Source organism: Pararge aegeria, chromosome 27, assembly GCF_905163445.1.
Source record: "Pararge aegeria chromosome 27, ilParAegt1.1, whole genome shotgun sequence".
Taxonomy (NCBI): domain Eukaryota; kingdom Metazoa; phylum Arthropoda; class Insecta; order Lepidoptera; family Nymphalidae; genus Pararge; species Pararge aegeria.
The window spans coordinates 8,949,267-8,966,351 of record NC_053206.1 but is presented as its reverse complement, the minus strand read 5'-3'; the positions used below and the strand labels follow the sequence as shown (position 1 = coordinate 8,966,351).

Here is a 17,085-nt window from a genome sequence, read left to right as displayed (position 1 = left end):
CGACTCTGTCGGCAACCGAGGGGGAGGCAAACGACAGGTCCACGATGGAGCCACCCTGCGCGCGGACGCAGGTATGGGCTGTCCCCCTATTGAGTAGGGAGAGCCCGAGGTGCGCAGCCCACACCAGCACCGCCCTGCCTCTGCCGTCCGAAGTGGGACTCCCCCACGCCTGGCTCTTGGCATTAAAGTCTCCAAGAACCAGGGTTCGCCCTCCATTGTGCCGGCGGACGGCTTCGCTGACAGAGTCGAGGAAATCCTCGAATTCTGCCAGCGTGCGGTTAGGGGAAAAGTACAGGCCGACAATAATGTACTGTCCCCATCCCGCAACCACAAACCCGGGACCCCTTTCGAGAGGTGAGAGGGGAGGACTGGCGCCGTTCGCCGCGACTATGCCAACCGAGCCATACATGTCTCCAACCCAGCGTTCCTGAGCGGGGACATAATATGGCTCGCAAGCCACGACTATGTCGATAGACCACTCTGCGGCGGACTGCAGTAGGAGGTCCTGAGCCCCCGCAGAGTGGTTTAAGTTCGCCTGAAGTACACTGATATGCCGTCTATTCATTTGACGGCATATCAGTGTCTTCGGTCCGCGCTGGGCCACTTCGGTTGCTCTGCGAGGAGACAACTCGGGCCTTCCCTTGAGGGGGGTGGCAGCTCTTCCCCCCCATGATGTGCCCCGACGGCTGAGAGGCGTCCGCGCAGACGGCGCAGCGTATGGGCCTCTCACACCCTGAGTGTCTGTGTCCCTCTTCTCCGCACCGGTAGCACATCTTGCTCCGGTCGGTTTCAGAGGTACACAAGGCTACCGTGTGCCCCATCCCCAGGCACCTGTAGCAGCGAAGAGGGCGCTGCTCCAGGGCCTGGACTCTGACGGAGCTCCAGCCCACCAACAGACGCCCGGCCTCGCAGACCTTTTTGCCCGCATCCACCGGGCAGTAAACGGTGGACGACCCCATGCCCATGGGGCTCCTCTGCACCGGAGTCGCCCTGACCGCAACAATCGAGCAGCCTCCTGCGCGTGCTACAGCCGCCGCCACCTTAACCGCAGTTGCGGAGTCATCCAACCCGGTGACACGAAGGGTCGCCGTTTTTGTAGGGCGAACAACCTCCGCTACCCCCTCCAACGCTTTGCGAAGGTGACCTGCCAATGACTCCGCCTGGTCCTGGGTGTTCTCCTTCGGCAACTCCAAAAGCCTAGCCCCTGTCGCAGAGCGGCGAATCCGCATCCCCGCGCCTATGCCGATCTCTCCCAGGTTGACCCTTTGCTCAGCCTGCTCTAAGACCTGAGCGTAGGTCACACCTCTACTGGCCGCCTCGGGAGCCAGAGTTATGATGACGGCGGCCGTCTTAGGGGGAGCCAGGCTGGGCTTCCGCTTAGGGGCCGCTGCGGGCGGGGGCCTCGGCGTTGACGTCGCGGGATTGGCGCCTGGGGCATTTTTGCCCCTGGTCTTTCGACCCACCACTTCCGACCAAGCTTCAGCCTCGGGTGCTGTCCGGCTTGAGCCTGCCCTCGCTGGAGGCTCCTCAGGAGTCGCTGGAGCCACGTTCGCTCTGAGGCCCCCCGATCGAGCCGGAGCCGCCTGTGAGGTCCCGGCGGAGCGCGGCGGTGGCGGCCCTCTTCTGTCCGAGGAGAGCGGTGGGCGAGTCACCTTTTCTGGGAGGAGACGCTCCTCGATTCCCGCGAAGCGGGCGTCTAGCATCCTCCCGACTGAGGCCACTATGGAGGCTTTCAGCTCCTCTAATACGTCTGCATTAAAGGCCGCTGCAGGTGGCACGGGCGCTCCTGCCCCTCTCGTCGCTGCTCTAGCCGCCTCTTTGGCCATCGCGGTCTTCATCTCCGCGAAGTCCCGCCGATACGCCTTCTGCTCCGTCCTTATAAGGTCGAGCTCAGAGCGGAGGCGGGCGTTGTCTGCCCGCAAGCGGCGGGTTTCCTCAGCCTCAGTCCGTGAGCTGAGGGCCTCCACTATGGCTTGCAGCTCCGAGGCAGCCTCCTTAAATTTTTTAACGTACGTCCCTTTCAGATTACTGGACTTACCAGCCATCTGAATGAGGGACGCCGTGCTCCTTCCGGCCCAGGCACGCAGCTCTTGCACACCGAGCTTAGTGGGGTCCTCCCGGCAAGACTCTTCGCTCGCCGGTTCCTCCTCCGCATCCAGAACTGCGGTTCGAGCCTCCTGTCCTACTATGCGGTCCTGAAGGAACCGGTTGAAGGCAGCCTCCTTTTGTTCCTCAGCCGCCACCCTGAGTTCATTCATGGCGCTTCTCACGCCATAGTTCCCCCTTGATGCCGGCGTCGAGCACCGCGACATCGACGAGTTCCGGGAGCTCGGCGAGACGGAATCATCCCGGCGCGAGTACCTTGCAACAACAGGGGTACGGGCCGAAGCTCCGCCCCTTACTGCAACCGCCCTGTTGCTCCGGCGTGAACGCGTCTGCGGTCCTGGAGCGCCATCCCTCCCCGATGATAATTCATCCGCCATCTCCGACGGTCCACCTGTCTGTAAAGCCAGACAGGCCAACAGTCAGGGACAGCCAAACTTAACAATTATCAACACCAAATGAGAAAAACAATAACAACAACCAACAGTCAACAAAACAAGATAAAAATAACAACCTGTGGCCCTTAAAAGGGCCCTTTAACAATCCCCCTATCCCTGTTAAAACTATAATAACAATAACAATAACAAACAAAAACAACCACCCAGAAAAACAACCGAAATCCAACCTAAAATAGACTTAAAACTACAATAACAATAACAATAACGATAACAACAACTACTGACAACAACAAATAACAATAACAGCCACTGCCACTACCACTGGCCCTGAAAAGGGCCTTTGAAAAACCAACGAAAACCAACTTTCAACCTCCTAAAGAAACCAAAAGTCAATCAAAACACCAAAATTCAAAGTGAAGTCCCAAAAATGACCACCAAAAATGACCACAGGATTCGAAAAACCTAACCTAACCTAACCTAACCTAACCTAACCTAACCTAACCTAACCTAACCTAACCTAACCTAACCTAACCTAACCTAACCTAACCTAACCTTTTTTTTTTTTTTTTTTACGTGGGGAATCCTCATGGATACCAACACACCCGGGGAGGTGCAATGGTTATGTCGGACTCTTACCGACTAAACCCCACGGTGTTCAAACACTTCGCCTGGTGACTGGGTTACGGGAACGCTTTCGCACACGACCGCGACCCAGCCACCGGCGTCCGCTAAAGCGGACCCTTCTCCGGGCCATGGCCCTGACCACAGCCGGCAGGGAGAGGTCTTGTCCCACTACCGCCACGAGTTCACCGCCCAGCTCGGGCAATCGGCAAGCGTATGTTGCGCCGTGTCCACAGCGCAGCCGCACTCGTGCACTCCTCGGTAGGTTCCCTACCGGCAATCTTGCACAGGTACTTTCCGAAACAACCGTGTCCTGAAAGCACCTGCGCAAGGTGGAAGGTCATCACCCCGTGTCTTCTCTCCACCCACTGCTGAAGCACGGGGCGAATCCCGTCAATAGTCCGCAGACCAGGCGGGCTTTAGATCCGTCGGTTATAAGCGGATAGCTGTAGTCCGTCCATTTTGATAACAAAACCGTTGGGAACTTAGACAACACGGCCGACATGATATTCATGTTTTTTAGGTACTCATCTTCACCGATAGCGAGGACTGCTGCGACGAAATTTTGAACTTTAACGGAAAACTTGACTATATCCTTATGATATTCCTGTGCCATTGCTGGAAGCTTCTGGACATCTTGTACTATTCTAGTGATAATAATATCGGGGTTACCAAATTGTAGCTCCAGTGCTGACATTACTATGTCCGGTGTGGTGGCGCTAATCAGCAGCGCCGTGACGGCTTCTTTTGCTGGTCCGCGGAGGTAACTACGTAGCCTCCACAGATTCTCCCTGGGGCTAAAGCTACATACTTTTGTGGACTCGTCGTAAGCTTGCTTAAAATAAAGCCAGTCCATGGGGTCGCCCTCAAACGTTGGTAGATTCTTCTGTGTGCTAATACGGCTTAAAAACTTATGTGTTTGTGCATGTGGTGCGTTGTGCTTAGCAATAGTTGCCATTTCTTTGAGTGCGCTAGCCAGCATGTGTACAGTCCCATCAGTGCCACCGCCTATAGCGGCGGGCGGGCACAGCTCGCCTAAATCTGAACCATCCTGCTGGACGGGCTGTGCTGACTGCTCGTGCTGACTGTGCTCTAACCATTTCTCTACAGAACTATTATGATTGCTACGCACCTCATGCTCCTCCGGTAGTGGACTGTATGCTTCCTCATCTAGTGCTGCCATATCAGCTTGCAACCTTTTCTCAATTAGCTGCATCTCAATACGCGCTTTCGCCTCCGCTGCCTCTAGTTCCAGCCGTGTCTTTCTTGCTCGGATGGATGCTGAACTTGACTTTCTCGACGTGCCATTGCGTGTAGAAGCCCTACTCGGTGCCACTGCGTGGCCGCTAGTGCTCTTAACACTAGTAGCTGGTTCTACTTCATCGAAAAGCCTTTTTCTAAGCTCCTCCTTTAGGGGTACCTGCTTTTTCACCTGCTTACATGTGTGCTGGCTCTGCTCCTGCTCCTCAACTAGGTCCTGTTTCTTCACAGTGTTCACCATATTTGGCGGTGGAGTTTGGAACATACCTTGCGATCCGGCTCGAAGGACCACTTGTAGGGGCCAGGGCAAGTGAAAACACAGGGTTTCTTTAAGTGACTTGGCTGACAGAACGTGTGTAGCGGTTGGCAAAGTTTAAACGATGCGGCTGCGGTCGGTTGCGGTGAACGTCTACAATTTGAACCGCCGCGGACGTCAGAATAACGGTTTGCCGCCCCCGCCACCTACGTTCCGTTTTTAGCACATTATTTATTAAAACCATAGACAATCATTTATTTCAGCTTAAATTATATAATATTAATTATTTATAATTTATTAATTAATAATTAACAAGAGGGCTTTTTGCGTCGCTAACACCCTCCTTCACCTTCGGAACCCTGCTCTTCCCCTCCTTCACCTTCGGAACCCTGCTCTTCCCGTCCTTCACCTTCGGAACCCTGCTCTTCCCCTCCTTCACCTTCGGACCCCTGCTCTTCCCGTCCTTCACCTTCGGAACCCTGCTCTTCCCCTCCTTCACCTTCGGAACCCTGCTCTTCCCCTCCTTCACCTTCGGACCCCTGCTCTTCCCGTCCTTCACCTTCGGAACCCTGCTCTTCCCGTCCTTTACCTTCGGAACCCTGCTCTTCCCCTCCTTCACCTTCGGAACCCTGCTCTTCCCCTCCTTCACCTTCGGACCCCTGCTCTTCCCGTCCTTTACCTTCGGAACCCTGCTCTTCCCCTCCTTCACCTTCGGAACCCTGCTCTTCCCCTCCTTCACCTTCGGACCCCTGCACTTCCCCTCCTTCACCTTCGGACCCCTGCTCTTCCCCTCCTTCACCTTCGGACCCCTGCTCTTCCCCTCCTTCACCTTCGGACCCCTGCTCTTCCCCTCCTTCACCTTCGGACCCCTGCTCTTCCCCTCCTTCACCTTCAGCCCCCTGCTCTTCCCCTCCTTCACCTTCGGACCCCTCCTCTTCCCCTCGTTCACCTTCGGACCCCTGCTCTTCCCCTCCTTCACCTTCGGACCCCTGCTCTTCCCCTCCTTCACCTTCGGACCCCTGCTATTCCCCTCCTTCACCTTCGGACCCCTGCTCTTCCCCTCCTTCACCTTCGGACCTTCCCCTCCTTCACCTTCGGAACCCTGCTCTTCCCCTCCTTCACCTTCGGACCCCTGCTCTTCCCCTCCTTCACCTTCGGACCCCTGCTCTTCCCCTCCTTCACCTTCGGACCCCTGCTCTTCCCCTCGTTCACCTTCGGACCCCTGCTCTTCCCCTCCTTCACCTTCGGACCCCTGCTATTCCCCTCCTTCACCTTCGGAACCCTGCTCTTCCCCTCCTTCACCTTCGGACCCCTGCTCTTCCCCTCCTTCACCTTCGGAACCCTGCTCTTCCCCTCCTTCACCTTCGGAACCCTGCTCTTCCCCTCCTTCACCTTCGGACTCCTGCTCTTCCCGTCCTTCACCTTCGGACCCCTGCTCTTCCCCTCGTTCACCTTCGGACCCCTGCTCTTCCCCTCCTTCACCTTCGGACCCCTGCTATTCCCCTCCTTCACCTTCGGACCCCTGCTCTTTCCGTCCTTCACCTTCGGACCCCTGCTCTTCCCCTCCTTCACCTTCGGACCCCTGCTCTTTCCCTCCTTCACCTTCGGACCCCTGCTCTTTCCGTCCTTCACCTTCGGACCCCTGCTCTTCCCCTCCTTCACCTTCGGACCCCTCCTCTTCCCGTCCTTCACCTTCGGACCCCTGCTCTTCCCCTCCTTCACCTTCGGAACCCTGCTCTTCCCCTCCTTCACCTTCGGACCCCTGCTCTTCCCCTCCTTCACCTTCGGACCCCTGCTCTTCCCCTCCTTCACCTTCGGAACCCTGCTCTTCCCGTCCTTCACCTTCGGACCCTGCTCTTCCCCTCCTTCACCTTCGGAACCCTGCTCTTCCCCTCCTTCACCTTCGGACCCCTGCTCTTCCCCTCCTTCACCTTCGGACCCCTGCTCTTCACCTCCTTCACCTTCGGAACCCTGCTCTTCCCGTCCTTCACCTTCGGAACCCTGCTCTTCCCCTCCTTCACCTTCGGACCCCTGCTCTTCCCCTCCTTCACCTTCGGAACCCTGCTCTTCCCGTCCTTCACCTTCTGAACCCTGCTCTTCCCCTCCTTCACCTTCGGAACCCTGCTCTTCCCCTCCTTCACCTTCGGACCCCTGCTCTTCCCCTCCTTCACCTTCGGACCCCTGCTCTTCCCCTCCTTCACCTTCGGAACCCTGCTCTTCCCGTCCTTCACCTTCGGAACCCTGCTCTTCCCCTCCTTCACCTTCGGAACCCTGCTCTTCCCCTCCTTCACCTTCGGACCCCTGCTCTTCCCGTCCTTCACCTTCGGACCCCTGCTCTTCCCGTCCTTCACCTTTGGAACCCTGCTCTTCCCGTCCTTCACCTTCTGAACCCTGCTCTTCCCCTCCTTCACCTTCGGACCCCTGCTCTTCCCCTCCTTCAACTTCGGCCCCCGGCTCTTCCCCTCCTTCACCTTCGGACCCCTGCTCTTCCCCTCGTTCACCTTCGGACCCCTGCTCTTTCCGTCCTTCACCTTCGGACCCCTGCTCTTCCCCTCCTTCACCTTCGGACCCCTGCTCTTCCCCTCCTTCACCTTCGGACCCCTGCTCTTCCCCTCCTTCACCTTCGGAACCCTGCTCTTCCCCTCCTTCACCTTCGGACCTTCCCCTCCTTCACCTTCGGAACCCTGCTCTTCCCCTCCTTCACCTTCGGACCCCTGCTCTTTCCCTCCTTCACCTTCGGACCCCTGCTCTTTCCGTCCTTCACCTTCGGACCCCTGCTCTTCCCCTCCTTCACCTTCGGACCCCTCCTCTTCCCGTCCTTCACCTTCGGACCCCTGCTCTTCCCCTCCTTCACCTTCGGAACCCTGCTCTTCCCGTCCTTCACCTTCTGAACCCTGCTCTTCCCCTCCTTCACCTTCGGAACCCTGCTCTTCCCCTCCTTCACCTTCGGACCCCTGCTCTTCCCCTCCTTCACCTACGGACCCCTGCTCTTCCCCTCCTTCACCTTCGGACCCCTGCTCTTCCCCTCCTTCACCTTCGGACCCCTGCACTTCCCCTCCTTCACCTTCGGAACCCTGCTCTTCCCGTCCTTCACCTTCGGAACCCTGCTCTTCCCCTCCTTCACCTTCGGAACCCTGCTCTTCCCCTCCTTCACCTTCGGACCCCTGCTCTTCCCGTCCTTCACCTTCGGACCCCTGCTCTTCCCGTCCTTCACCTTTGGAACCCTGCTCTTCCCGTCCTAAGCCTTGGGCTTAGTGGACTTAGCCGTCTTGGCTTTAGCCTTCCTCCCAATTACCTTTGACCAGGCGGGTGGGGTTGGTGGGGCTGGAGCGTGGTCTCAGTGGCTTCAGCCTCACGTGGCTCTGCACTACGTGTGGAGACGCTGCACTCTGTCTGCGGCGCAGCGGTAGGCTTAGTGGTCTTAGTTCCTGCCGCCGAGCGAGTCTTTGCTGGACGCGCAGGCGAAGGGCCCGCTGATGGCTCATCGGGAGAGCGGCGGGTAACTGCTCCTTTCTTTTTATCAGCCGCGAGTGGCGGCCTCAAAATGGGCTCCTGTGGGAGTCGCTTTTCCAGCTGCTCGAGGCGGTCATTTACCATCCCCCCGATGGATATAAAGAGATCCCTCTTTAAGGTCTCAAGCATCTCGCCGAGTGCCGGGGAGCTCTGGGGATCCATGCCCAGATCGGGCTGACCCACTGGTGCAGGGGATTTTTCCCTTGCAGAGAACGCGAACCGGAGGGCCTTGACCTCCGCTCTTAAGGCGGCCATCTCCTGTCGCATCCTCCTGTTGTCTGCCCGGAGCCTTTGGGCTTCCTCGTCAATCGTCATTGCCTGTAGGGCGTCCATGGCTGCGCGGATTTCTTTGGTAGCCCGGTTTATTTCACCCTTCACGCCGCCCTTGAGGTTGTTGGACTTCTGAGTCTCGCACGTTATCGAGGAGACCGCACTCCTGGCCCTGTCGATGAGCTCGTCTTTTGTTGGGCCATATTCGCCATCGGCATTCATGGTCACTTTAGCCCTATTGATAGGACTCCGTTCTCGCACACCTTCATCTACTCTTTCAGCCCGAGCCCTTCCCACTTTAATCTTTGCCTTTGTTGTTACTGCAGACTCAGTCTCAGGCTCCACTGCGACAGCCTTCAACGAGGGCTCTCCTTCTTCCTCTTCCCGTGAGTCCACCTGATCATGGGGCCGCTTTGATACGGCTCCGGCTACCTTCCAAGGCTCCACTAAGGCCTCCAAAACTCTGTCACTATCGTCTGAATCAGTGTCCATTAGAAGCTCATTAACCTTTTCCTCCTCCGTTGGCTTAGGCAGAACAATCTTCAGCCGGTAAGCCTGTCCTTCTCTCTTCCTTCCTCTCTCTTCCTCTCCTTGCGGGCCTTCTAGCCCTCTAATATTACTATTCTTTCTAATTTTATTTATTTCCATATTTGATCCCACGAGTATGGGGGAAATATTCAGTCCATCCGGGTGGTGCCCCCTGCACCCAGATAAGCCAAAGCGTAACTCGCCAAAGGGTGTCGGCCGGTACCCTGACGGGGGTCGCACTAGAGACTGAACTACCCATCAGCCATGCATCCCCTCGCGGTGCGCCGCCGCTTGGGATTCGGGGTGATTTTTATAGAGGTTTTCTTCCTCGCAGTCCGGCCGGTTAAGGACCTCGACCTCGACCAAAAAGTCCCGGTCAATGCGCGACAGCGACCAACGAGGACCGTCCTCTCGCAAGGGGGTTGGACCGCTCGGGAGAACCGAACTTGCGGAGATGTCGAACCTCAAGTATCTGTGGTCCGACAACGTCTCCACGTTCTCCAGCACCTTCCAGCCCCGAACACGGCGCGCCAGGGCAGCATCTGCGAAAGTGACGTCCACAATGGAGCCGCCCTGTTGCCGCACGCATGTGTTTACCGATCCTCGGTTTAAGACCGTGAGGCCAGTCGCCATCGCCCATTCCTCCAGCTCTCGTCCACGCGGATCCGTCGCTGGACACCCCCATGCCACAGATTTTGCATTGAGGTCCCCAGCGACAAGAACGCGGCCGGAGCGTCTTCTGCTTATCAGGACGCCGACTTCAGCAAGAAACTGTTCGAAGTCAGCGAGACTTTTATTAGGCGAGAAGTACACTCCGACTACCATAACGTCGTCAACGAAAGCCGAGACGTATACCCGACCTCGCACTACGTTATCGAAGGCTGGAGAGCCCACTATGGACCGGGACGTTATGGCAACCACTCCTTCCGTATCTCCCACCCAATTATCCCCAGAAGGGACGCGATAGGGCTCAGCTACCACGGCTACGTGAATCAACCACTCCGCCATGCTCTGGAAGAGGAGGTCCTGAGCTCTGGCGCAGTGGTTGATATTCGCCTGGAGGAGGTTCAGGTCCATTATTAGTCTTCGGCCATTGGAACCTCCTCAGTCCCCTGCTGCGTTTCCGCTTGCTGAGGTGAGCAAGAAGACTGCTCAGTAGCCTGGCCTGCCTTCCCTCTCTTCTTCTTGCCCGCAGATGGGGATACGCAGGACTTGCTGCCCACGCGATGCTTCGCCGTTCTGCCATCCGCTGCACAGACCACGCAATGTGGTGTAGCGGAGCATTCACGGGCCTTATGACCCGGTCGGCCGCAGCGATAGCACAAACCACTGCGGTCGACCCCTGCCTTGCACTGGGCACCCATGTGCCCCGGTGCCAGGCACCGATAGCACATCAGGGGCCGGGCGTCCAGCAACTTTACTTGGGCCGACACCCATCCCACGAGGAGCCTTCCTCCTGCTACTACCTTCTTGGCAGCTGCAACGGGACAGTGCACTAACACTGCCCCTAGCCCGTCGTAGCCACTGACAACTTCGCCAGAACGCACTTGCTCGACGGGACATCCTCCTACCGTTGCCACCGCTGCGATAACCTCGGCGCTGGTGACGGAGTCGTCCAGGCCTGTGATCCGCAGGTCAACAGACTTCGTAGGTCTAGAGACCCGAACGACCTCGTCACTCAAGACCTCTCTGAGCTTTCTAGCCAAGGAGTCCGCCTTCTCAGCACTGGAGGCCCCGGGGAATTCGAACAGGCGGCCTCCTGTAGCTGCCTTTCGGAGTCGGACTCCTTGTGCGCCAATGTCTGCTGCATTTATTCTCGCCTTCGCAGCGGCAATAACTTTTGCATAAGTCGCGCCCCTTTCTTCCGCCCCCGGTTGCAGCGTTAAGATGACTGCTGATGACCGAGGTGTGCGGAGTTTGCTGGCGCGACTTTTCGCATCAGGTCGCTTCTTGGGACCTACTTTCGTCCATTCCGACGACTGGCTCTTCCCCTGGTGTGGGCCAGCCTCCTGATTCCCGTTCTTTTTTTTCTTCTTCTTTTTCTTCTTCTCCGCGGAAGGTGGAGTAGAAGAGGAAGTAGAAGGGTCTGTCGTCATCCGTGCCCGTGGCTGACTCCACGAGGACCCAGCTGGGCGATGAGGTGGTGCCGAGGGCGCCTGCCCTGCGAGCCTGCTGTGTTCAGATCGGGCGGGCCCCTTAGGCGCGCTTTCAGTAGGCGGTTTTGCGGTGCCTGGAGATCCCGATGCCGCGGCAGCATATGTGCGCCCGTCTCGCCTTTTGTTGTTCTGCCTAAGTCAGGGAGGTTCCTCTCTGGGAGGAGTCTGTCCTCTAGTGACTCCAGGCGGGCATTCAACATTCCTCCGACCTGGACCATCACCGTACGACAAATCTCCTCCAATGAAGGCGCAGCTGGGGTAACCCCAGGGCGGCCAGTTTTGCCTTGTTGAGGAGGACGCATTGCAGGGGGCGCCTCCTCTGTCTTGTCCGGGGAAGAGTGAGCGGAACCCTGCTTCCGCATACCCTCCATCTCTGTCCGTAATTGGGCCAGCTCTCTGCGGAGGCTAGCCATCTCGGCTTGCAGGCGTGTGTTGTCCGCCTGCAGTCGCCGCGTCTCATCCGAAACGGTGCGCGACCCGAGGGCTTCTACAGTCTCCTTGATGGAAGCCGCAGCGTCTTTCAGGTCACGCACGAAGGTGCCCTTCAAGTGGGCAGACTTAGTGGCCACCTTTCTAATAAGGTCCAAGTCTTCCCAGACCTGGTCCTGCAGTCGGGCTGCGGTCTTTTCATCCACACGTTGCCCGAATGGAGATGACACTTCTTTGCGCGCCTCCCGCCGAAAACGGGCGACGGCGGCCTCCTTGAGGAGGTCATCCTCCGCCTTTTGTTTGGCCTGGGCTTTCGCCTCGGCTCTTTTTTCCATATTAAGGGCCTCCCTGGCCTTGCCAATGCCGACATAACGCCCATGGGTAGGTGGACGCCCTCTACCTCTTACAGGGACTGGTGTCCCCGGCCTTTCCTCGTCAGTCGACATATCATCGCCTTCACTGAGGCGTGGGCGCTTCACTCCTGTCATATCGGACACTGAAAACGCTACCGACGAGCCTGAGCCCGATCTGGGCCTGCTCTCGACGGTTATAAGGCTGCAGTCGGATTCCGACGCCGCCTCTTCAGTTCCGCTCCTCTTCCTCCCCCCTTCTCCTACATCCATCCAAAATTTCCCCCCCAATTCTAACTCTTCCTCCTTACGCATTTCTGGTATGTGGAGAAGATCTTCCTCATTGCCGTCAGGAGAAACAGCAACCCGACGCCGCCAAGCCCAGACTTGAGCAGGACCACCCAGGCCCCGTTACCCCAACAACCCTGCCCGGTGCAGGATATGCCTACCAGGCAGCTCTTGCTAATGGCAGAAAGGGGAAATCCGGGGTTAAGAACCCGTGGTGTGGCACTGTTTATGGATAACAGCTCTGAGAGATTGGGGATAGGCTTCTGCATCGCGAGCGACTCGAGCAGGGTGATGATATCGCCAGGACTCGCAGCGCTAGCGAACGGAAGCACTTCCAAAAATACAATTCGACGCAAAATCTATGAAGCCCTGCCAGAAGTTACAGTAGCTCAACAACCCTGTAGAATATTGCGCACAAAGAACAAAGTTCCCCCTTGATACCGGCGTCGAGCACCGCGACATCGACGAGTTCCGGGAGCTCGGCGAAACGGAATCATCCCGGCGCGAGTACCTCGCAACAACAGGGGTACGGGCCGAAGCTCCGCCCCTTACTGCAACCGCCCTGTTGCTCCAGCGTGAACGCGTCTGCGGCCCTGGAGCGCCATCCCTCCCCGATGACAATTCATCCGCCATCTCCGACGGTCCACCTGTCTGTAAAGCCAGCAGGCCAACAGTCAGGGACAGCCAAACTTAACAATTAACAACAACAAGTGAGAAAAACAATAACAACAGCCAACAGTCAACAGAACAAGATAAGAAATAACAACCTGTGGCCCTTAAAAGGGCCCTTTGACAATCCCCCTATCCCTGTTAAAACTACAATAACAATAACAATAACAAACAAAGGCAACCACCCACAAAAAACAACCGCAATCCAACCTAAAATAGACTTAAAACTACAATAACAATAACAATAACGATAACAACAACCACTGACAACAACAAATAACAACAACAACCGCTGCCACTACCACTGGCCCTGAAAAGGGCCTTTGAAAAACAAACGAAACCAACTTTCAACCTCCAAAAAAAAGTTCATACAAAGCGTCACTCGTGGCACTCCTCGGTAGGTTCCCTACCGGCGATCTTGCACAGGTACTTTCCGAAACAACCGTGTCCTGAAAGCACCTGCGCAAGGTTGAAGGTCATCACCCCGTGTCTTCTCTCCACCCACTGCTGAAGCACGGGGCGAATCCCGTCAATAGTCCGCAGACCGGCACTGGGCGACTCGAGCCTCTCTCGCCATTGGCGAAAGAGCTCGGCCTGCGCTAAACGCCGCCACCCAGTGACCCTCTCCGGCGAAGGGTGTTCTCCCCGCATGCGGACCTCCACCCTTCGCTCGTGCACACACGCCAACACCTCCGCATCCAGGTCCCACGGGGGTGTCCCTGCCAACGCGCAGGCCGCCTCGTGCGAAATGGTGCGGTACGCTCTGATCACTCTTGCCGCCATGACCCGTTGCGGCCTTCGCAGCAGGGTCCTATTACGGGCGACAAGAGCGTCTGCCCAGATCGGTGCTCCATACAGGGCCATCGACCGCACCACTCCTGTGTACAGGCGGCGGCAGCCAACGCCAGGTCCGCCCAAGTTAGGGAGGAGCCGACTCAGCGCCCCTGCAGCCCCGATGAGTTTGGGGGCCAGGCGCCGAAAGTGCTCCTCGAATTTCCATCGGCTGTCGAGGACGAGTCCCAGGTACTTCATCGTTGACTCGACAGCGATGGAAACTCCTCCCACCACCAGATTCGACCCAGCTGGAGGTGCCATCCGAGGCCCGTGAAAACACAAAGCCTCAGATTTGTTAAGGGCGACCTCCAGCCCCAACCGTCGGATCCGAGCCACAACTTGGGCCACCCCAGCGGTCGCCAACATGCGTGCCTCCCTAAAGGTACTGCCGCGGGCCATAACAAGAGTGTCGTCTGCGTAACAAGTGACGTCGACACCCCGCAGGTTAGAGCCCCGCAGCACCCAATCGTACCCGATGTTCCACAGGAGTGGACCGAGAACCGACCCCTGCGGAACGCCGCACGAGACCTCCCTCCGGACTGACCCGCCGCCAGTCGGATAGCACACGGCTCTACCGGAGAGGTAGGCCGCCACGATTCGCCTCAAATAGACCGGCATCGCGTGGTATCTCAGCGCCGCCTTAATGCAAGCCCAGGGCAGAGTGTTAAAAGCATTGGCGATGTCAAGAGACACCGCAAGACTCACCCCACCCCGGGAAACTGCATCCTCCGCCAGAGCCCTCACCCGTGCGACCGCGTCAATGGTGGACCTGCCCCGGCGGAAACCAAACTGAAAGTCGCTGAGATCCGGCCCCACCTCCTCCAGGTGCTTGACGAGGCGACCAGCGATTACCCGCTCAAAGAGCTTGCTCACCTCGTCCAACAGCACAATGGGCCGATAAGCCGACGGCGAGTGTGCCGGACGTCCGTCCTTCCGGAGCAGGACCAGTTTCCCCGTCTTCCAAGCAGTCGGAAACTGACCCTGATCCAGACAAGCGCTGAAAAGCGCTCTGACGCGTGGCTCTAGCGGACCCAAAGCCACGACCCAGGCCCGGCCGGGAATGCCGTCGGGTCCCGGCGCAGTGTTTTTGGCTCGAAGCCGCAGCAGCGCCGCCCTCAGTTCTCCCTCGGTGACTTCGGGCGCGCCCGTAAAAGACGCGTCCGCAGCACCGATGGGTGGCGCCATACACGGTGGCTCCAAGCCATCCCTCCTGGGGAACAGAGTCCCCACCACTAACTCCAGTTGCTGAGGCTGAAGAGATTCGGTTAGCGGTGGGGCCCTGGGGCGAAGCTTACGCCTCACCGTTTTGTATGGCCGGCCCCAGGGATCGGCATCGAGGCTAGCCAGCATCTTCTCCTCCGCCAGATTTTTGGCTGTTGCCATTGCTACCTTCAGGGTCCCGACGGCTTCCCGGTAATTGCCGTACAGGCGCTGCTCCGCGTCTGCGTTCCGCTGGCGTCGTCGCCTGCACCGGGTGTACTGGCGTCTCGCAGCCACGCAATATTTGCGCAACTGCGCTATTTCGCTCGACCACCAGTACACTGAACCCCTCGGAGGCTGAGGACCGATCCGTGGCATGGCCGCGTCGCAAACTTGCGGCATGGCCTGGCCGAAGTACTCGGCTTCCTCCTCCACCGGGTTCTCGAGTGCCGGCAACCACGCCTGCACCAGTGCTGCCTCAATCAGGACCTCGCGGTCCAGCCGTTTGACGGCCCAACGCGGGCTGTCCCCGGGTAGGGGTCGGCTCACTCTTCGGATAGCCGCCGGGATAGAGGAGACCTCAAAGCGAATGTAGCGGTGATCCGAGAGCGTCTCCTCATCGAGGTTGTCTTCCTCGCAGCCCCACGCTCAGTGCGCGGGACCCCCGGTTCCGCTCAGTGCGGATTACGGGTTGCCCGACGGTGGCCGAAGCCAGCGCTCACCGGCCATGAAGACCGGAGAGCCCGCCGCGCAGGGCGTTTCCACCCACACCCTCAGTGGCAGCGCACAGAAGCGCCCCACCCTCAGTGGCAGCGCACAAAAGCGCCCCACCCCGCCTCGTGCTAGTTTTGGTTCGCGCCGGGTTTCCCCGGTACCCCCCATATCTGGGAGGCATTCCCCTATCCACCACCCGGGGACGCGCCCGATGGGGGACTAGCAACCCCACACGGGAACCTAACCTAACCTAACCTAACCTAACCTAACCTAACCTAACCTAACCTAACCTTTTTTTTTTTTTTTTTTTTTACGCTGGGAAATGCGTTTATGCATCCCCTCCGGAAACAGCGCATCCGAAGCTGCGCCGTTTCCGGAGGGGTATGTGGGACTCACTGGCATAAAGCGGCCAGAATACCCACTAAAACCCAGCGATGTTCCTACTCGTCGCCTAGTGACTGGGACATGGGAACACTTGCGCAATCTTCCACATCCCAGCCAGCGGCGTCTGCCGAGGCAGACCCTCCACAGGGGGACCTGTTCGAGGTCTCTAAACTCCGTCAGAGGCGTACCACAGGAACATTCGGTGCGCCTCCCGACTCGAGGACGTTTCTCGTCGGGCGACCGATACCTCAAATCAGTCGCCCGAGGCTCCTCGTTAGGGTGGCAGGTGGCGTTCGTGAGCACGTCGCCTGCGACCCGCTGTTCGGCGACGGAGAGGATGCGCGACTGCGTCCTCCTCCCGCCGCCGTTCCGCTGCCTCCTTCTGCGTCATGACCTCCTCACAGAAGGAGGCAACGGCGTTCCAGGACCTCTCGCCGCTCACCATGGCGCGAACAACGGTGGGCAGCGAGAGATCGGGACCAACTATTGCCACGAGTGCGGCTCGCTGAATCGACCACTGAACGCACGAGTCCAGTGTGTGCTGTGCCGAGTCCTCGGCGTAACCGCACTCGTGGCACCCCTCTGTGGGCTCACGTCTTGCAACCTTGCACAGATACCTCCCAAAGCATCCGTGCCCAGAGAGGATCTGCACAAGGTGGAAAGACAGAGAGCCGTGCTTCCGTGCGTCCTCGATCGTACGGTGGCCGGCCGTCGGCGCAAGAAGCCGCTCCCGCCAAAGAGCGACGAGATGGGCCTCCGCCGTTGACCGCCAAACACGATCACTCACCGGCGCAGGGTGCTCCCCCCTCAGCCGGGCATCCACCCTCCGCCAGTATGCGCTCGAGAGCATTTCGGCGTCCAAATCCCATGGCGGGGTCCCCGCCAATACACAGGCTGCCTCGCACGATATGGTGCGATACCCCCGTATCACTCTCACTGCCATGACCCTCTGCGGTTTTCGCAACAGGGCCCGAGTCAGAGCAGTCAGAGTGTCCGACCAAACAGGCGCCCCGTAGAGCGCCATGGACCGCACCACGCCCGTGTATAGGCGGCGACACCGCGAGCTCGGTCCGCCCAAGTTTGGCAGGAGCCGACTCAGGGCTCCAGCGGTT

General features: G+C 58.4%; 1 protein-coding gene across 1 annotated transcript; it reads right to left on the bottom strand.

Annotated features, from left to right (window-relative positions):
• Nucleotides 1-557: 557 nt before the first annotated feature.
• On the bottom strand, nt 558-16,056 carry LOC120635593. Its single transcript, XM_039906602.1, is given in 5 exon segments — nt 558-2,501; nt 3,259-3,311; nt 3,314-3,368; nt 13,214-15,425; nt 16,034-16,056. Coding segments are annotated over 5 exon segments (4,287 nt in total).
• Between the last annotated feature and the right edge of the window lie 1,029 nt (nt 16,057-17,085).